The sequence below is a fragment of the Gadus chalcogrammus genome, chromosome 23 (genome assembly GCF_026213295.1).
Source record: "Gadus chalcogrammus isolate NIFS_2021 chromosome 23, NIFS_Gcha_1.0, whole genome shotgun sequence".
Taxonomy (NCBI): domain Eukaryota; kingdom Metazoa; phylum Chordata; class Actinopteri; order Gadiformes; family Gadidae; genus Gadus; species Gadus chalcogrammus.
Window position 1 is genome coordinate 19021395 of NC_079434.1, and position 22177 is coordinate 19043571.

The following is a 22177-nucleotide window of genomic DNA, read 5'->3' on the forward strand; positions in this document are numbered from 1 at the left end:
TAGTAAAGTAATGATTGATTTGGAGGCAGTTACTGAGGTTATTTTGAAAGATTGGGGTGAAGACGCCAAAAGACAAAGTTATTAAATAATGAGAGTCAGGTTTTAGAATAGGACATGTTTATTTATATTCAAACATACAGAGTATTTTTGATTATTAAAATGCTAATAACGTATGAATCAATAAATGGCTCGAACCTTCAACAAATTCAGTGAATTTATAGAATAACAATGACAGAACATTGTAACATAATGCACCGACATTGATAAATACAATCAATAAATAGGACTCTATTTTGAAAATACATTTAAATGTCGTGCTATATTATTATAATTTAATAAATAACCTATAAGGGATCGACAATGTAGAGAATAGGATTAGGGCCACATGTGATTCCTTTTTTTGAGTGCTGGCTTCAGACTCGGAACTCATTCAAAAAAATGTGCCCCTAAACCACTTCCGCAAAAATGCTTGGAGTTCTCTAAATTAATAAAAAAAAAAAAAAAAGTGCTAGCAGGTCATTGGTTTTCCTCCTCAAAAGTATCTGGTCAGCCATCTTGGTGCTCATTGGCCTGCGCTGAATAAGATGCATTTCCATTGGACGGTATAATGCGTTGAGGGCGTGGCGTTGGTTCCCTCCAATGGTGGAGGAGAGGAGCTGGAGGTGATGAGCTACAGGAGGGAGGGGGTGGAGGCCAATGCTGCTCTTTTTGTCCCCCTGTGAAACACAAACACAGAGACTTAGATTTTGTTTTTCATAAACTGTGTGAATGAATGAGTTTGTGAATGAATGAGTGTGTGAGTGAATGAATATGTGAGTGAATGAGTGAGGGACACTTACTCAAGCTCCCTAACCTTCCTCATCACCCAGGGCTCATCACGTTTGCAGCAGTACAAACGACCACTCTCCGTTTGGAATCTACACAAAACACAGAGACACCGTGAGTAGTCTGAGCCATGGATGACACCCTAAATGAGGTTAACACATCCTAACACGCACGTTCAAACGAAGACACACATCCTAGCACATGGTCAAAGCTAGAGATGTTTCTGTTGAAGAACACATTCGTTTCATAAGGCTGGTCACTTACATGACGGCATTGACACAGGGTTTGTTTTTCTTTTGCACCATGTAGTCCACGATGGTTTCAGTGATCTGCTTTATGCTCACCCTTTCGCAGCATTCAAAGGGCTTATGAGGTACTGAAGAAGAGACAGAAAGACAGTTAGTTTCCCTAACTTTCTCATTGTAAGACGGCAGTCCGTACCTTGGTTCTCGTGGCGTCCCCTGAGAACCCAGGTCCCCGTCGGCCCCATCCTCCCCTCACCTGCAGATCCTTGTCCGGTCAGAGCGACCACCACAGCCAGCAGCAGCAGGCTCTTCGTCACGGGGCCACAGGTCGTCATCTTCACTGGTTCTGATTGGCTGCTTTTAACGATCAAGAGATAGACAGGAGGATGGCAGAGGAGATCAGGTGTTAATGATCGTCTAGCGTTGGACCAGTAAACTGCCCTCTCTTAGCAGGGAGGGATATTTATATTGTCGAATGGAGAAGTGCTTGAGTGATCTCTCTCTGTCTCTGTCTCTGTCTCTCTCTCTCTCCCCCCACAAACTCACTCGCCCACTCAATCTCTCTGTCTGTAGATCTATATGTATTGTAATGACCTCGTCAGTGACATAAAGATGTCCAGTCATAGTTATTTGAAGGAACTTTTTTATGTAACAAAACGACGTCACTGGAACGCGTAATCAACGGCAAAAATCTCACCCAAAACATAGCCCGGCAACCCCAAACACGGTCTTCCTCACGTGCAAGCCTCCACCCTCCTGTTCTTCCAAGGCCCTCCCCCAGCTGACCTAATGATTCGCCCCCACACTGATTGACAAGAAGAACATTGCAATACATGCACACAAACTATTTAAATGTCCCAGGGTCGCTACATTGCCTCCCCCCTTCAAAGTTCCTCGTCCTCGAGGGAACAAATAAAGTCCCGGAAGCGACACCGGCACTCAAGGCAAAGCTGTCCTTAAACTCCGCCAGTAGTAGCCACAGCTGATCCTGCTGTTGAGGGTCTAGTCAATCACAGTGCCCCTGCCAAATTGCCCGCACAGTAGACAGCAGAGTCTCCTCACCTGTCTGGGGATGTTAGGCAGGGCAGGGGAAGGGGCCCGGGCTCATGGAGTGGGGTGCTGGGGTGGCAAGGGAGTAGTCTACAGGGGCCCGAAACATTGACACGAGGGGGTGGCGGGGAGGGGGGGAAGGGTTCCGGGAGGAGGACTGAGACAATGGGCAGGGATCGGGAAGACAGGGTGGTTGGAAGGTCTTTGCAAGGGGGTGAAGGGGGGCGGGGACGTGTGACTGGTCCATCCGAGCTGTTGTCGGTGGGGGCCGGATGTAGGAGGTGTTTGGCGGGGCCATATAGACTGTGGGCCCTCCTTGGAAGCCAATCGCCCCCCCCTCTCCAGGTCCAGCCTGTGCATCGCAGGAAGTCCAGCCCTAGGATACAGGGGTCCTGCACGGCATGGAGGACAGTCTTTCTCCCGACGCAGATGGACAACAACCCCTTCCCTTTCATGGGAGCCCTCTCCCCCGTGTGGACTGTGTGGAGCTGCACAGTTGTAGGTTTGAGTACCGTCCAGGTTGGCAAAATGTTTGGCCTCATCAGGGTCACTGCAGACCCCGTATCGACTGAAGCCAAACAAGCCACCCCCTCAACAGTGACAGGTACATGTCAAAAGTCCCCGGCCCAGGTCCGCCCCACCACGACAACAGGCTCCAGGACGCTGGAGCCTGTTGGTGCCCCGCCCCCCCCCCGGCTGCGATGACGGGCTCCTCCAGACGACGTCGGCGGGGGTACGGGGGCAGGGCCTCGCGTCTCCCCAATTACGCGGACCTTGACCCGTTTCCCTGGGCTCTCACAGCTTTAGGGCACTCTCTGACGAGGTGGCCAGGCTGCCCGCAGCCCCAGCAGACCTAATGATGCGCCCCCACACTGATTGACAAGAAGAACGTTGCAATACATGCTGACAAACTATTTAAATGTCCAAGGGTCGCTACAGTATATATAAATGCTTCAATATATTGATCTTTAGATATCTCTCTCTCTATCTGTCAACCTCTAACATGTCCCCACCCTCCCTACGGAAGACCTTTTCCGACCTCTTCCTGACGCAATATCGGCCATGTCGGTTCTGCCGCTTCTTGAAAGAAGTGCACGTGGGTTTAGAACCAAAATGGCCGCTAGGTGAACGACCATGTAATCTCTTGTTTAGTTGACTGGCGACATTCAGACAGGCAGAGAGACAGACAAACAGACAGACACGTGTTTAATCTGCCTCTTTCAGCAGTTACACTCAGCACTTAACATCGGTTATCCTCCACCTCTCGTCAAACGATCCGTTCACAGGAACACGGATGCTAGTATCCTCATTAGCATGGCCAGTCCTTCAGACTGAGTTCAGGGTCACTCCACACCCCCTCTGATTGAAAGTTGCAGGAGTTGCTCAGTCACACTGTGAGGATTCCCGGGAGAAGTTGGATGTTTGGTGATTAGCATCTGGACCACATCAACCACACAAACACTCGCTGTGTTCCGAAACTAACGTTGGCCCAAATAAGTGTGTACCATGTGTATTTTCATGCATGAAGTCGAATTGGGGGCAAAAGCGTAGGCTACAGTGTCCTTCATGTAGGCATCCTCTAGCAAGAGGCCCAAACCTAAGCCTCCTCCTCAAGGAGCATGTTGGAGTTCCATGCAAGTCCCTCCAGATAGAAGGATCTACGACATGAGACGGTCCGAAAGCAGACCTAGAAAGAAGAAGTTCCGTTAGTGGGACAGGAAGGCAGGAATCACCTTCTGAGTTGTTCATTCTTTTCACCGGTTGTATCACACAGAGTGATATAGTATATATAGTGTTCTATCGTCTCTTTCTGTGATGCTGAATCTCATTCAAATCAGGTGGTGTCGTATCCTTTTTTTCTGTCAGTTTCCTGTCCTCCACTTTTATATAACCCTATCAGCGCTGGGCTCCCTGAAAGACCTCTTCACTAACGGATGAGAGACGGAGCGTTTTCACAACCTGAGCTGTCGCCATATCTGACTTTGGTTTGGATGAATTTCGAAAGTAAAGCAAGTCATAAAACGGTTGTGAAATAACGAAGACAGGCCGCAGCGTTTAATCAGAGTCATTGGAATGACATTGACAAGTGCTCGTTTTTGTGTTGAATTCACGGGGTGGGGGCGAGGAGCAATGGCAAGGCTGTTCCACCCATCGTTTTCACACACTTTTGTTCTGTTCGTCCAAACAGAGTTGAGCCTCATTGATTATTGAGTGAGCGACTAATGTTAGTGTTGATCTGGAAGGGGGGGCTGGTCTCAGTGGACCACCTCATGATAGAGCGTGTAGTTTAGCTCGTTGACCCCCCCACCCCCCTCTTATACACTTGTTGTATGTTGTACGTCCTGGCACTTAATGTACACACTTATTGTGTGTTGTACGTCCTGGCACTTAATGTACACACTCATTGTATGATGTATGTCCTGGCACTTGCAAATAGTGCTTAGCATTATTTAGCATCTTATCCTAGCTATCTTTGTTGGATACAGGGAATGGGTTAACCTAGCGATTGTTGGTGCTTGGCACTTGGTTCTATTAATATCCTTACTGTACGGACAGCGATATATTGTTGTTCCTCTTTCTTCTTACAAATATACATATTGTAAGTCACTTTGGATAAAAGCGTCTGCTAAATGCCGTGAATGTAAAATTTAATTGTAGAGCAAGGACTCTGTGTATCACACAGAGTATATTTAGTGTTTTACCGTCTCTTTCTGTGATGCTGAAAGTCATTCCAATCAGGTCGTGTCATATCTTTTTTTTCTGTCTGTTTCCTGTCCTCCACTTTTATATAATCCTATCATAGGCAGCGCTGAGCTCCCTGAAACACCTCTTCACTAACGGAGAAGAGACGGAACGTTTTCATAACCTGACCTGTGGGGATATCTGTCTTACGTTTTGAGATTTAATTAGAATGTTAAGCGAGTCATAAAACGGTTGTGAAATGATGAAGATAGGCCACAGCATTTAATCAGTCATTGGAATGACATAGAATGACATTAGTCAGTTGAACCTGATGACATAAACATTCTCGTTTTCGTTTTGACATCATGGGGTGGGGGCGAGTAACGATGGCAAGACTGTCCTCCCATCTCCAACACTTTTGTCTATCAATTTTGTTCTAATCGTCCGTACACCATTGAACCCCATTGATGATTGAGTGAGGGACCACTGTTAGGGGTAATCTGCAAGGGGGGGGGGGGGGGCTGGTCTCAGTGGACCCCCCCCCCCCTCTAATGCACTTATTATATGTTGTTCGTCCTGGCACTTAATGTACACACTTATTGTCCTGGCACTTGCAAATAGTGCCTAGCATTATGTAGCATCATATCCTAGCTATCTTTGTTTAACACAGAGAATGGGTTAAGCTAGCAATTACTAGTGCTTGGCACTTGGTTCCATGAACATCCTTACGGTACCGACAACCATGTATTGTCGTTTATTTTTCTTCTGACAAATGTACTTATTCTAAGTCGTGTGAATGAAAATGTTAACATGTTGAAGTATGACAGACATGGTGTGGGTGTGAGGGAGGATGTGGTGGGGGAGGGGTGAGGTCATGAATCATAAGGAGACTCATTGTCAAAGACGAATCACAGGCCCAGTAGGAAACAACTCGTTCCATTATACTCATTGTTACAGTGAATTTGTGTGCCCTACAAATTCCATGAACCTCATTGGTGCCACTTCATCCGATCTCGTCACTCAAGCAACCCCCTCTTTATTGATCTCTGTGCTGTGAAGGAGAGAAAGAATAAGGCAAATCAGTCACAGACCCATATGAGTGAAAAAGGGCAGCCTCGCTTTATCAGTGCTCCATGTACTCAGGACTCACGAGGTCACCTAGACTCTGCATCAAAGCGTCTGTTAAATGTCGTCATTGGGAAATGTGCTTTGCTCCATTGAAACACTATGACTCAAAAAATAATAATTGGGTCGCACTGCACACACTCTGCGTGAATCCGCACTCTGTGCGTTGGGCATGACGGACATGCAGTTACAGTGTCGTTGCCAGGGTGTTGGACTCACAGACGAGAACAAGATCCCCTAAACCCTGTATAGGGAAGCCCTTCTATGGATGTATCGGACGTCTTTCCAAAGTCCCTTTGGGTGAAAAAGGGAAGGAACTCAGAAAGGAAAGAGGAAGGAGGATTGCATAAGAAATGACGTCTCCTATGTGGGTTTCTTAGAAGTTAATACAGGCCCTGATTGACAGCAGTAAATCAACTCATCGTATGTTGTACGTTCTGGCACTTAATGTACACACTTTTTGTGTGTTGTATGTCCTTGCATTTAAGAATAGTACTTGGCATAGTGTAGCATCTTATCCTAGCTATCTTTGCTGTATACGGGGAATGGGTCAACCTAGCGATTGTTGGTGCTTGGCACTTGGTTCTATGATGAAGCTTACTGTACCGACAGCGATATATTGTTGTTTCTCTTTCTTCAGACAAATGTACATACTGTAAGTCACTGGATAAAAGTGTCTGCCAAATGCCTTGAATGTAAAATGAAAATGTAAAACAAAGGACAGAATGAAGGAAACAAATGGTTGATTTGGAGGCAGTTACTGAGGTTATTTTCAAAGATTGGTGTGAAGATGCCAAAAACAAAATCATGAAATAATGGAGATAGAGAGTGAGGTTATAGAATAGGACATATTTTATTTATATTCACACACAAAATACATTTGAATATTAAAATGCTAAAAACTTATAAATTAATAAATAGCTAGAATCTTCATCAAATCCTGTTAGTTTACAACCCAGTCTCACGGAAATACGTGACTCTGTCACGTCATTTAATCTATTCATTCGTGATCTGGGACACGTAATTTCAAATTTTCGTGCCAAAAGCACAAATTTCTAACATTATGACAGCTTTTGGTCACCCGTTTCTACTTTCACCATTGATTCTGAGAAATGGTGACAATTCACGGATACATTAAATGCAGGTGTGTTGATCTGAAGGCAAACCGCAACAGAAAACTTCCCAGATCCCATTCCCAGATCACGAGTGAATAGATTAAATGACGTGACGTGACAGCGTCACATATTCCCGTGAGACTGGGTTGTAACTTATAAACAATGATACAACATTGTATCATAATGCGCTGACATTGATAAATACAATTAATAAATAGGACTATCTTTTGAAAATACATTTAAATGTTGTGCTATATTATTACAATTTAATAAATAACCTATAACGGGTTGACAATGTAGAGAAGAGGATTAGGGCAACATGTGATTCTTTTTCTGGAGTTCTGACTTCAGACTTAGAAATAATGAAAAAAAAATCACATATGGCCCTTAAGCACTTCTGCAAAAATGCTAGTATATCTGGAGTTCTCTAAATTATTATTATTTTTTAAATCGAGCAGTCCATTGTTTTCCTTTTCAAAAGTATCTGGTCTGCCATCTTGGAGCTCATCGGTCGACGCTGTGTAAGAAGCTTTTCTATTCGACGGTATAATGCGTTGAGGACGTTCCGGTGGTTCACTCCAATGGTGGAGGAGAGGAGCTGGAGGTGATGAGCTTCAGGAGGGAGGGGGTGGAGGCCAATGCTGCTTTTTTTGTCCTGTGAAACACAAACACAGAGACTTAGATTTTGTTTTTCATAAACTGTGAATGAATGAGTTTGAGTGAATGAGTGAGGGACACTTACTCAAGCTCCCGGACCTTCCTCCTCACCCAGGGCTCATCATGTTTGCTGCAGTACAAAATACCACTCTCCGTTCGGAAACTACACAAACCAAAGAGACACCGTGAGTAGTCTGAGCCATGGATGACAGCCTATCCGAGGTTAACACATCCTAGCACACACGTTCAAATGAAGACACACAACCGAACACACGTTCAAACAAAGACACGGATCCTAAAACGCGTTCAAATGAAGACACACATCTTAACACACGTTCAAAGGTAGATCAATGGTACAGATGTTTCTTTTGAAGAACACGCATATGGCCGGTCACTTACATGATGGAATTGACACAGTGATTGTTTCTCTTTTGCACCATGTAGTCCACGATGGTTTCAGTGATCTGCTGTCTGCTCACCTTGGTGCAGCATTTAGAGAACTTCTCAGGTACTGAAAGAGAGACAGAAAGACGGTTAGTTTTCCCTAACTTTCACATTGTAAGACGGCAGTCCGTACCTTGGTTCTCGTGGCGTACCCTGAGAACCCAGGTCCCCGTCGGCCCCATCCTCCCCTCACCTGCAGATCCTTGTCCGGTCAGAGCGACCACCACAGCCAGCAGCAGCAGGCTCTTCGCCACGGTGCCACAGGTCGTCATCTTCACTGGTTCTGATTGGCTGCTTTTAACGATCAAGAGATAGACAGGAAGACGACAGAGAAGATCAGGTGTTAATGCTCTTCTACCGTTAGACCAGTGGACTGCCCTCTCTCAGCAGGACAGGGATATTTATATTGTGAAAAAGGAGAAGTGCTGGAGTGACGTCTCTCGCCCTCCATAGAGAAGCCTTTTTCCGACCGCTTTCTGATGCAATATCGGAAGACTCTCTCAAGTCCCTTTGCTCTGGAAAAGGGAAGGAACCAAGAAAGGGACGAGGACGGAGGATTGCAAACCTAGAAAGAATGTCTCCTACGCCTTTTGTTTCTTGGAAGTTAAAGGCCCCATGCAACATTTTTGCCAGAATTACATTAATTATGCAGGTTGAGAGTTATTCTAATGGTCCTACAACCATTTCTGGGTCGTTTGGTGGGTGTTTCATTGCCCCTTGTCGCTTCTCCAAGGAAAAAGGGAATATGCAACTTGCTCTGTTCGGACCGACACAACCTGGATGTGACGCAGCGGAAGTATCCAATCGCGCCTTGAAAATGTAGTCAGATTGTAGTTTCGAAAATGCTTTACGGCACAGACACACCCCCAAACATGGCACCGGCTAGATATAAACAGCCAGGTGCGAGGCATTTGTTGCATTCATCATGGATCAATCGACTGATAAGGGACCCAAGAGGCGACTGTTGGTGCTATCGTTATGTATTATGTTGGCCAACACTCTTACACTGATTGTTCTGTCCACCAAAGATGAAACAATTATAATCTAGGATATAAATTCTCCCTGTCAACTGTTAAAAAGGATGGATTCATGTTTATTGCAATACAAATACACCATTTTAAAAATGTAGAACCTTCTCTACACTTTATGAACATGTACTTCGGCCATGGCTCCACGCATTCGCGGCTTCTTTGAAAACAAATGCACATGGCTAGCGTAGAAGTGCATGGGGAAGGGTCGTCAACGAGTTGTTACGACAGTGTTGTAAAATATCTACTACGAAGCTGGAGGGGGCGCTGTGTAGAGAAAAGTGCGTGCGCAAACCAAGAAAACAGCGAAGAAATGGCTGATCCTGCATAGTGGGCCTTTAATACCGGCCTTATTCACCTGTTGGCCATGTTGGTTCTGCTGCGTCTTGAAAGAAGTGCACGTGGGATTAGAACCAAAATGGCTGCTAGGTGAACGACCATGTAATCTTTTGTTTATGTGACTGGTCCCAATTATTTCCATTTTAGTTAAAACATAATGCTGGTAAAGGTACAATGTGGTTAACATGAGTCTGATGTTTCTATGCATCAGCTTTGGTTTAAAGCCATATTGAAAGAAAAAAATATATATACAATTAGCTACCATATATGTCTACCCCAATATGTGCACCTCTGGTTGCCCCAATAGCCACTCTGGTCGGCTCTCCGTCACGGTGTGTCTGCAGAACTTGCTAGTTTGGAATGTGTATAATATTGGTTGCATGTCTTCTTTCCTCTCATCCTCACCTGTAAATCATTTGGATGAAAACAGCCTCTTCTAGATGTTTTTATCGCCCTATTTTTAGGCCATTCTCCATGATTTACACTGCATGATTAAGAATTTTGGTCATGTGCTCATCGTTTTCACTCAATTGTTTCCTCATTGTCTGTCTGAACGGACACTTGAGGTCATTGATTCACTTCCTTTCCCTACGAGAGTGTTTCGATGAAGTGGGAAAAAATTGTGCTCAAACTTTTGTCTGAGACAAATATGATGACAAGTAAGAAAAAAAGAGAGACAGACATACATACAGCCAGATAGATAGATAGACGGACAGACATGTAGATAGATAGTCATAATGACGATGATAAGGCATGGCAAGACAAGGGAACTTTATTTATGTAGCACTTTTCATACACAAGGCAGACTCAAAGAGCTTCACATATAAACATTGTCATACAATTAAATAATAGGTAAGTAAAAGAAAACACATGCAAAAAATTAGTAAAATTGTTCAGCCTTTTTGAAAGTGCAATGTATTTAAGATCAGATCAACAGTCTCTCTGAAACCCACGTCGGGACTCCAACCCGACCTAAGGGACCTTGGTCCTTTCTCTGGGACTAAAACCCGGATTCTAGGACTCTAGCCAGGATTCTTGGACTCTAAACCCAGACAGAACTTGGGTCTCAAACCCTTCAAAGTTACCCATGTCAGGACTCCAACCCAACCTAGAGGAACTTGTTTCTTTCTCTCGGACTCCAACCCGACCTAAAGGAATTTGGTCCTTTCGCCGGGACTCCAACCCAGATTGTAGGACTTTAAACCAGACAGAAATTTGGTCTCATACCCTTATCCTTGCTCTCTGGTATCAGATCATGTATCTTTCTAGAAAATATAGAAAATAAGGGCAAAGTTAAAAAGCATTTTAGTAATAAAATATAAAAATAAAGGCAAAGTTAAAAAAGCATTTTAGAAATTGTATTGTATCGTATTTAAGATTTAGCAGAGCAAAAGCATACATAAAAGTCTTCAATCTTGATTTAAAGGTGGTCAGAGTAAGCGTTAATCCCAGGAGCCACACCCCATTCTCATGCATCACGTGCATACCTTAGTGACTGACCAGGTTACCATGGGAACAACTAACAACCTCCATCACGTGCCCCCCTCCCTCAGTAGACACAAGGTTCACATTCCCAGACATCACTCTCCCACACATTGACTCACTCAATCACTTCAATAAATTTGATGATCATGTTAAACAAGAACCCATTTGTGAACTTGCTCGTTCATGCAGACTCATGATCTCTCTACCGCCCTCTAGTGGACAGAGTGAAGGTTAGAAAGTTAAACCAAATTTGTGAAGATACACAAGGATGCAAGTGAACCGGGCGTGGTATATTTAGATAACTTATTCGTACGGAATATCTTTGTTGTTCGCAGGAAATAGAATTAATGCTTAAGGTAATTTATCTTAACTAAAGGTTATAATTTAGGCCTCAAGAACCAAAACACAGGCTGTCCATTTTCATCTCATAAACTGGAGAATGGCATTCTTATCGCAAAATCACATAATTTACCACGATTCCCTTAAAAGTTATTCATTGTTGGAGCTTATTAATATGCATCGTATCATGGATGACGACAGCAATATATTGTTGTTTCTCTTTCTTCTGATAAATGAACATGTTGTAAGTCGCTTTGGATAAAACAATCTGGTAAATGCCCTTAATGTAAAATGAAAATGTAAAACAAGGACAGAATGAAGGAAACCAATAATCCATAACTTAAGGAGCAGAGTGACACTTCTGAGAGGCTCTGAGGCTGACCTGTCCATATGCTCAGCTAAGCGTTTATGTTTAGATATTTTACAAGTAGTAAAGTAATGATTGATTTGGAGGCAGTTACTGAGGTTATTTTGAAAGATTGGGGTGAAGACGCCAAAAGACAAAGTTATTAAATAATGAGAGTCAGGTTTTAGAATAGGACATGTTTATTTATATTCAAACATACAGAGTATTTTTGATTATTAAAATGCTAATAACGTATGAATCAATAAATGGCTCGAACCTTCAACAAATTCAGTGAATTTATAGAATAACAATGACAGAACATTGTAACATAATGCACCGACATTGATAAATACAATCAATAAATAGGACTCTATTTTGAAAATACATTTAAATGTCGTGCTATATTATTATAATTTAATAAATAACCTATAAGGGATCGACAATGTAGAGAATAGGATTAGGGCCACATGTGATTCCTTTTTTTGAGTGCTGGCTTCAGACTCGGAACTCATTCAAAAAAATGTGCCCCTAAACCACTTCCGCAAAAATGCTTGGAGTTCTCTAAATTAATAAAAAAAAAAAAAAAAGTGCTAGCAGGTCATTGGTTTTCCTCCTCAAAAGTATCTGGTCAGCCATCTTGGTGCTCATTGGCCTGCGCTGAATAAGATGCATTTCCATTGGACGGTATAATGCGTTGAGGGCGTGGCATTGGTTCCCTCCAATGGTGGAGGAGAGGAGCTGGAGGTGATGAGCTACAGGAGGGAGGGGGTGGAGGCCAATGCTGCTCTTTTTGTCCCCCTGTGAAACACAAACACAGAGACTTAGATTTTGTTTTTCATAAACTGTGTGAATGAATGTGTTTGTGAATGAATGAGTGTGTGAGTGAATGAATATGTGAGTGAATGAGTGAGGGACACTTACTCAAGCTCCCTAACCTTCCTCATCACCCAGGGCTCATCACGTTTGCAGCAGTACAAACGACCACTCTCCGTTTGGAATCTACACAAAACACAGAGACACCGTGAGTAGTCTGAGCCATGGATGACACCCTAAATGAGGTTAACACATCCTAACACGCACGTTCAAACGAAGACACACATCCTAGCACATGGTCAAAGCTAGAGATGTTTCTGTTGAAGAACACATTAGTTTCATAAGGCTGGTCACTTACATGACGGCATTGACACAGGGTTTGTTTTTCTTTTGCACCATGTAGTCCACGATGGTTTCAGTGATCTGCTTTATGCTCACCCTTTCGCAGCATTCAAAGGGCTTATGAGGTACTGAAGAAGAGACAGAAAGACGGTTAGTTTCCCTAACTTTCACATTGTAAGACGGCAGTCCGTACCTTGGTTCTCGTGGCGTACCCTGAGAACCCAGGTCCCCGTCGTCCCCATCCTCCCCTCACCTGCAGATCCTTGTCCGGTCAGAGCGACCACCACAGCCAGAAGCAGCAGGCTCTTCGTCATGGGGCCACAGGTCGTCATCTTCACTGGTTGTGATTGGCTGCTTTTAACGATCAAGAGATAGACAGGAGGATGGCAGAGGAGATCAGGTGTTAATGATCGTCTAGCGTTGGACCAGTAAACTGCCCTCTCTTAGCAGGGAGGGATATTTATATTGTCGAATGGAGAAGTGCTTGAGTGATCTCTCTCTGTCTCTCTCTGTCTCTCTCTCTCTCCCCCCACAAACTCACTCGCCCACTCAATCTCTCTGTCTGTAGATCTATATGTATTGTAATGACCTCGTCAGTGACATAAAGATGTCCAGTCATAGTTATTTGAAGGAACTTTTTTATGTAACAAAACGACGTCACTGGAACGCGTAATCAACGGCAAAAATCTCACCCAAAACATAGCCCGGCAACCCCAAACACAGTCTTCCTCACGTGCAAGCCTCCACCCTCCTGTTCTTCCAAGGCCCTCCCCCAGCTGACCTAATGATTCGCCCCCACACTGATTGACAAGAAGAACATTGCAATACATGCACACAAACTATTTAAATGTCCCAGGGTCGCTACATTGCCTCCCCCCTTCAAAGTTCCTCGTCCTCGAGGGAACAAATAAAGTCCCGGAAGCGACACCGGCACTCAAGGCAAAGCTGTCCTTAAACTCCGCCAGTAGTAGCCACAGCTGATCCTGCTGTTGAGGGTCTAGTCAATCACAGTGCCCCTGCCAAATTGCCCGCACAGTAGACAGCAGAGTCTCCACACCTGTCTGGGGATAATGGGCAGGGCAGGGGAAGGGGCCCAGGCTCATGGGGTGGGGTGCTGGAGTGGCAAGGGAGTAGTCTGCAGGGGCCCGAAACATTGACACGAGGGGGTGGCGGGGAGGGGGGGAAGGGTTCCGGGAGGAGGACTGAGACAATGGGCAGGGATCGGGAAGACAGGGTGGTTGGAAGGTCTTTGCAAGGGGGTGAAGGGGGGGCGGGGACGTGTGACTGGTCCATCCGAGCTGTTGTCGGTGGGGGCCGGATGTAGGAGGTGTTTGGCGGGGCCATATAGACTGTGGGCCCTCCTTGGAAGCCAATCGCCCCCCCTCTCCAGGTCCAGCCTGTGCATCGCAGGAAATCCAGCCCTAGGATACAGGGGTCCTGCACGGCATGGAGGGCAGTCTTTCTCCCTACGCAGATGGACAACAACCCCTTCCCTTTCATGGGAGCCCTCTCCCCCGTGTGGACTGTGTGGAGCTGCACAGTTGTAGGTTTGAGTACCGTCCAGGTTGGCAAAATGTTTGGCCTCATCAGGGTCACTGCAGACCCCGTATCGACTGAAGCCAAACAAGCCACCCCCTCAACAGTGACAGGAACATGTCAAAAGTCCCCGGCCCAGGTCCGCCCAACCACGACAACAGGCTCCATGACGCTGGAGCCTGTTGGAGCCCCGCCCCCCCCCGGCTGCGATGACGGGCTCCTCCAGACGACGTCGGCGGGGGTACGGGGGCAGGGCCTCGCGTCTCCCCAATTACGCGGACCCTGACCCGTTTCCCTGGGCTCTCACAGCTTTAGGGCACTCTCTGACAAGGTGGCCAGGCTGCCCGCAGCCCCAGCAGACCTAATGATGCGCCCCCACGCTGATTGACAAGAAGAACGTTGCAATACATGCTGACAAACTATTTAAATGTCCAAGCCAAGGGTCGCTACAGTATATATAAATGCTTCAATATATTGATCTTCAGATATCTCTCTCTCTATCTGTCAACCTCTAACATGTCCCCACCCTCCCTACGGAAGACCTTTTCCGACCTCTTCCTGACGCAATATCGGCCATGTCGGTTCTGCCGCTTCTTTAAAGAAGTGCACGTGGGTTTAGAACCAAAATGGCCGCTAGGTGAACGACCATGTAATCTCTTGTTTAGTTGACTGGCGACATTCAGACAGGCAGAGAGACAGACAAACAGACAGACACGTGTTTAATCTGCCTCTTTCAGCAGTAACACTCAGCACTTAACATCGGTTATCCTCCACCTCTCGTCAAACGATCCGTTCACAGGAACACGGATGCTAGTATCCTCATTAGCATGGCCAGTCCTTCAGACTGAGTTCAGGGTCACTCCATACCCCCTCTGATTGAAAGTTGCAGGAGTTGCTCAGTCACACTGTGAGGATTCCCGGGAGAAGTTGGATGTTTGGTGATTAGCATCTGGACCACATCAACCACACAAACACTAGCTGTGTTCCGAAACTAACGTTGGCCCAAATAAGTGTGTACCATGTGTATTTTCATGCATGAAGTCGAATTGGGGGCAAAAGTCTAGGCTACGGTGTCCTTCATGTAGACATCCTCTAGCAAGAGGCCCAAACCTAAGCCTCCTCCTCAAGGAGCATGTTGGAGTTCCATGCAAGTCCCTCCAGATAGAAGGATCTACGACATGAGACGGTCTGAAAGCAGACCTAGGAAGAAGAAGTTCCGTTAGTGGGACAGGAAGGCAGGAATCACCTTCTGAGTTGTTCGTTCTTTTCACCGGTTGTATCACACAGAGTGATATAGTATATATAGTGTTCTATCGTCTCTTTCTGTGATGCTGAATCTCATTCAAATCAGGTCGTGTCGTATCCTTTTTCGTGTCGTGTCAGTTTCCTGTCCTCCACTTTTATATAACCCTATCAGCGCTGGGCTCCCTGAAAGACCTCTTCACTAACGGATGAGAGACGGAGCGTTTTCACAACCTGAGCTGTCGCCATATCTGACTTTGGTTTGGATGAATTTCGAAAGTAAAGCAAGTCATAAAACGGTTGTGAAATAACGAAGACAGGCCGCAGCATTTAATCAGAGTCATTGGAATGACATTGACAAGTGCTCGTTTTTGTGTTGAAATCATGGGGTGGGGGCGAGGACCAATGGCAAGGCTGTTCCACCCATCGTTTTCACACACTTTTGTTCTGTTCGTCCAAACAGAGTTGAGCCTCATTGATTATTGAGTGAGCGACTAATGTTAGTGTTGATCTGGAAGGGGGGGCTGGTCTCAGTGGACCACCTCATGATAGAGCGTGTAGTTTAACTCGTTGACCCCCCCCACCCCCCTCTTATACACTTGTTGTATGTTGTACGTCCTGGCACTTAATGTACACACTTATTGTGTGTTGTACGTCCTGGCACTTAATGTACACACTCATTGTATGATGTACGTCCTGGCACTTGCAAATAGTGCTTAGCATTATTTAGCATCTTATCCTAGCTATCTTTGTTGTATACAGGGAATGGGTTAACCTAGCGATTGTTGGTGCTTGGCACTTGGTTCTATTAATATCCTTACTGTACGGACAGCGATATATTGTTGTTCCTCTTTCTTCTTACAAATATACATATTGTAAGTCACTTTGGATAAAAGCGTCTGCTAAATGCCGTGAATGTAAAATTTAATTGTAGAGCAAGGACTCTGTGTATCACACAGAGTATATTTAGTGTTTTACCGTCTCTTTCTGTGATGCTGAATCTCATTTCAATCAGGTCGTGTCATATCTTTTTTTTCTGTCTGTTTCCTGTCCTCCACTTTTATATAATCCTATCATAGGCAGCGCTGAGCTCCCTGAAAGACCTCTTCACTAACGGAGAAGAGACGGAACGTTTTCATAACCTGACCTGTGGGGATATCTGTCTTACGTTTTGAGATTTAATTAGAATGTTAAGCGAGTCATAAAACGGTTGTGAAATGATGAAGATAGGCCACAGCATTTAATCAGTCATTGGAATGACATAGAATGACATTAGTCAGTTGAACCTGATGACATAAACATTCTCGTTTTCGTTTTGACATCATGGGGTGGGGGCGAGTAACGATGGCAAGACTGTCCTCCCATCTCCAACACTTTTGTCTATCAATTTTGTTCTAATGGTCCGTACACCATTGAACCCCATTGATGATTGAGTGAGGGACCACTGTTAGGGGTAATCTGCAAGGGGGGGGGGGGGCTGGTCTCAGTGGACCCGCCCCCCCCTCTAATGCACTTATTATATGTTGTTCGTCCTGGCACTTAATGTACACACTTATTGTCCTGGCACTTGCAAATAGTGCCTAGCATTATGTAGCATCATATCCTAGCTATCTTTGTTTAACACAGAGAATGGGTTAAGCTAGCAATTACTAGTGCTTGGCACTTGGTTCCATGAACATCCTTACGGTACCGACAACCATGTATTGTCGTTTATTTTTCTTCTGACAAATGTACTTATTCTAAGTCGTGTGAATGAAAATGTTAACATGTTGAAGTATGACAGACATGGTGTGGGTGTGAGGGAGGATGTGGTGGGGGAGGGGTGAGGTCATGAATCATAAGGAGACTCATTGTCAAAGACGAATCACAGGCCCAGTAGGACACAACTCGTTCCATGTTCCTCATTGTTACAGTGAATTTGTGTGCCCTACAAATTCCATGAACCTCATTGGTGCCACTTCATCCGATCTCGTCACTCAAGCAACCCCCTCTTTATTGATCTCTGTGCTGTGAAGGAGAGAAAGAATAAGGCAAATCAGTCACAGACCCATATGAGTGAAAAAGGGCAGCCTCGCTTTATCAGTGCTCCATGTACTCAGGACTCACGAGGTCACCTAGACTCTGCATCAAAGCGTCTGTTAAATGTCGTCATTGGGAAATGTGCTTTGCTCCATTGAAACACTATGACTCAAAAATTAATAATTGGGTCGCACTGCACACACTCTGCGTGAATCCGCACTCTGTGCGTTGGGCATGACGGACATGCAGTTACAGTGTCGTTGCCAGGGTGTTGGACTCACAGATGAAAGCAGTGGGTTTCGGTCTCCATTACCTTCAGTCTACCAGTAGAACAAGATCCCCTAAACCCTCTATAGGGAAGCCCTTCTATGGCTGTATCGGACGTCTTTCTAAAGTCCCTTTGGGTGAAAAAGGGAAGGAACTCAGAAAGGAAAGAGGAAGGGGGATTGCATACCAAGAAATGACGTCTCCTATGTGGGTTTCTTAGAAGTTAATACAGGCCCTGATTGACAGCAGTAAATCAACTCATCGTATGTTGTACGTTCTGGCACTTAAAGTACACACTTTTTGTATGTTGTATGTCCTTGCATTTAAGAAAAGTACTTGGCATGGTGTAGCATCTTATCCTAGCTATCTTTGCTGTATACGGGGAATGGGTCAACCTAGCGATTGTTGGTGCTTGGCACTTGGTTCTATGATGAAGCTTACTGTACCGATAGCGATATATTGTTGTTTCTCTTTCTTCAGACAAATGTACATACTGTAAGTCACTGGATAAAAGTGTCTGCCAAATGCCTTGAATGTAAAATGAAAATGTAAAACAAAGGACAGAATGAAGGAAACTAATGGTTGATTTGGAGGCAGTTACTGAGGTTATTTTCAAAGATTGGTGTGAAGATGCCAAAAACAAAATCATGAAATAATGAAGATAGAAAGTCAGGTTATAGAATAAAACGTATTTTATTTATATTCACGCACAAAATACATTTGAATATTAAAATGCTAAAAACGTATAAATTAATAAATAGCTAGAACCTTCATCAAATCCCGTTAGTTTACAACCCAGTCTCACGGAAATACGTGACTCTGTCACGTCATTTAATCTATTCATTCGTGATCTGGGACACGTAATTTAAATTTTTCGTGCCAAAAGCACAAATTTCTAACATTATGACAGCTTTTGGTCACCCGTTTCTACTTTCACCATTGATTCTGAGAAATTGTGACAATTCACGGATATATTTAATGCAGGTGTGTTGATCTGTAGGCAAACGGCAACAGAAAAATTCCCAGATCCCAGTCCCAAATCACGAGTGAATAGATTAAATGACGTGACGTGACAGCGTCACATATTTCCGTGAGACTGGGTTGTAACTTATAAACAATGATACAACATTGTATCATAATGCGCTGACATTGATAAATACAATTAATAAATAGGACTCTCTTTTGAAAATACATTTAAATGTTGTGCTATATTATTATAATTTAATAAATAACCTATAACGGGAAGAGGATTAGGGCAACATGTGATTCTTTTTCTTGAGTTCTGACTTCAGACTTAGAAATAATTAAAAAAAAATCACATATGGCCCTTAAGCACTTCTGATAAAATGCTAGTATATCTGGAGTACTCTAAATTATTATTATTTTTTAAATCGAGCAGTCCATTGTTTTCCTCTTCAAAAGTATCTGGTCAGCCATCTTGGAGCTCATTGGCCGGCGCTGTATAAGAAGCATTTCTATTGGACGGTATAATGCGTTGAGGGCATGCCGGTGGTTCCCTCCAATGGTGGAGGAGAGGAGCTGGAGGTGATGAGCTTCAGGAGGGAGGGGGTGGAGGCCAATGCTGCTCTTTTTGTCCCCCTGTGAAACACGAACACAGAGACTTAGATTTTTTCTTTTTCATAAACTGTGTGTGAATGAATGAGTTTGTGAATGAATGAGTGTGTGAGTGAATGAATATGTGAATGAATGAGTGAGGGACACTTACCTAAACTGCCTGAACTTCTTCATCACCCAGGGCTCATCATGTTTAAAGCAGTACAAACCACCACTCTCCGTTTGGAAACTACACAAAACACAGAGACACCGTGAGTAGTCTGAGCCATGATGACATCCTAAAACACACGTTTAAAAGAAGACCCATAACCGAACACACGTTCAAAGGTAGAGATGTTTCTGTTGAAGACCACATTCATCCCATATTGCTTGTCACTTACATTATGGCATTGACACAGTGATGGTTTCTCTTTTGCACCATGTAGTCCACGATGGTTTCAGTGATCTGCTGTGTGGACACCTTGGTGCAGCATTCAGAGAACTTCTCAACTGCTGAAGGAGAGACAGAAAGACGGTTAGTTTTCCCTAACTTTGACATTGTAAGACGGCAGTCCATACCTTGGTTCTCATGGTGTACCCTGAGAACCCAGGTCCCCGTCGGCCCCATCCTCCCCTCACCTGCAGATACTTGTCCGGTCAGAGCGACCACCACAGCCAGCAGCAGCAGGCTCTTTGTCACGGTGCCACAGGTCGTCATCTTCACTGGTTCTGATTGGCTGCTTTTAACGATCAAGAGATAGACGGGAAGACGACCGAGGAGATCAGGTGTTAATGCTATTCTACCGTTAGACCAGTGGACTGCCCTCTCTCAGCAGGACAGGGATATTTATATTGTGAAAAGGAGAAGTGCTGGAGTGACGTCTCTCGCCCCTCCTTAGAGAAGCCCTTTTCCGACCGCTTTCTGATGCAATATTGGAAAACTCTCTCAAGTCCCTTTGCTCTGGAAAAGGGAAGGAACCAAGAAAGGGACGACGACGGAGGATTGCAAACCTAGAAAGAATGTCTCCTACTTTGTTTCCTGTAAGTTAATACCGGCCTTATTCACCTGTCGGCCATGTTGGTTCAGCTGTGTCTTGAAAGAAATGAACGTGGGACTAGAACCAAAATGGCCGCTGGGTGAACGACCATGTAATCTTTTGTTTATGTGACTGGTCCCAATTATTTCCATTTTAGTTAAAACATAATGCTGGTAAAGGTACAATGTGGTTAACATGAGTCTGATGTTTCTAAGTATCAGCTTTGGTTTGAAGCCATATTGAAAGTAAAAAATAAATATATTTAGCTACCATATATGCCTACCCCAATATGTACACCTCTGGTTGTCCCAATAGCCACTCTGGTCGGCCCTCGGTCCAGGTGTGTCTGCAGAACTTGCTTGTTTGGAATGTGTTTGGTAACTCTACATATAGTATTAGCTACATGTCTTCTTTCCTCTCATCCTCACCTGTATATCGTTTGGATGAAAACAGCATCTTCTAAATGTTTTTTTCACCCCGTCTTTAGGATTTGCTCCATGATTTACACTGCATGATTCAGAATTTTGGTCATGTGCTCATCGTTTTCACTCGATTGTTTCCTCATTTTCTCCCCAAAGGCCTTTCCTCCGTATCACTGTCTGTCTGAACGGACACTTGAGGTCATGATTCACTTCCTGTCCCTACGAGAGCGTTTCAATGAAGTGGGAAAAATTGTGCAGAGAGAGAGAGAGAGAGAGAGAGAGAGAGAGAGAGAGAGAGAGAGAGAGAGAGAGAGAGAGAGAGAGAGAGAGAGAGAGAGAGAGAGAGAGAGAGAGAGAGAGAGAGAGAGAGAGAGAGAGAGAGAGAGAGAGAGAGAGAGAGAGAGAGAGAGAGAGAGAGAGAGAGTGTCATGATGATGATAAGGCAAGACAATTTTTGCTGCGACTCTAACCCAGATTGTAAGACTTTAAACCAGACAGAAATTTTGTCTCAAACCCTTATCCTTTCCCTCTGGTATCTTTCTGAAAAAAATAGAAAATAAGGGCAAAGTTAAAAGGGCATTTTAGTAATAAAATAGAAAATAAAGACAAAGTTACAAAAGCATTTTAGAAAGTGTATTGTATTTAAGATTTAGCAGAGCTAAAGCAAACACAAAAGTCTTCAGTCTTGATTTAAAGGTGGTCAGAGTAAGCGTTAATCCCAGGAGCCACACCCCATTCTCATGCATCACGTGCATTCCTTAGTGACTGACCAGGTTACCATGGGAACAACTAACAACCTCCATCACATGCCCCCCTCCCTCAGTAGACACAAGGTTCCCAGACATCACTCCCTCACACACTAGGTGCGTTTCCATCCTCCCTGATTTTATGCGAACTTTGAAGCATCGAATTTGTAAACGGTGATGGAAACACCAAAATTTGCATAGAAATCCTCTAATTCGCAAAAAAAAAATTCCGCTGGCTTGAGGTGGTTTTTGAGAAATGCGAAAGAGAGTAAATTCGCAAAATGGGAGATGGAAACACACTTTTCGAAACGGCTGTGACATAGCGAACTTTGAACACACAGGACTGACAGTCTTTCAGATTTCCGCATAACGACCGGCCATAGCAACCCTGCCGACATCAACGTGTCACGTCATCACCCTATTGTGCTCTCCCATACGTAAGGCACTCAACGTCGTCCTCCTATTTCCCTTGCTACCGCTGTGTACATTGTAATTTCTCTATTTCTTCGTCTACGGATG

The 22177-nt window shown here is 44.4% G+C and overlaps 2 protein-coding genes and 1 long non-coding RNA gene across 3 annotated transcripts; 1 reads left to right on the forward strand and 2 right to left on the reverse strand.

Annotated features, from left to right (window-relative positions):
• Window positions 1-209: 209 nt before the first annotated feature.
• Window positions 210-1456, reverse strand: LOC130377374 (C-C motif chemokine 4-like). Its single transcript, XM_056584475.1, has 4 exons — window positions 1327-1456; window positions 1090-1201; window positions 840-917; window positions 210-716 (listed from the first exon to the last, which is right to left on the reverse strand). The coding sequence occupies exons 1-4, from the start codon at window positions 1403-1405 to the stop codon at window positions 671-673; spliced, it is 315 nt and encodes a 104-aa protein (XP_056440450.1). The 5' UTR covers window positions 1406-1456; the 3' UTR covers window positions 210-670.
• Window positions 1457-12370: 10914 nt separating this feature from the next.
• LOC130377375 (C-C motif chemokine 4-like) lies at window positions 12371-13236 on the reverse strand. The gene is made up of 4 exons (XM_056584476.1): window positions 13089-13236; window positions 12852-12963; window positions 12602-12679; window positions 12371-12478 (listed from the first exon to the last, which is right to left on the reverse strand). The coding sequence occupies exons 1-4, from the start codon at window positions 13165-13167 to the stop codon at window positions 12433-12435; spliced, it is 315 nt and encodes a 104-aa protein (XP_056440451.1). The 5' UTR covers window positions 13168-13236; the 3' UTR covers window positions 12371-12432.
• On the forward strand, window positions 12487-20751 carry LOC130377377 (uncharacterized). The gene is made up of 3 exons (XR_008894151.1): window positions 12487-12701; window positions 19656-19801; window positions 19900-20751. It is a non-coding gene; the product is annotated as an uncharacterized LOC130377377 (long non-coding RNA).
• Window positions 20752-22177: the final 1426 nt, after the last annotated feature.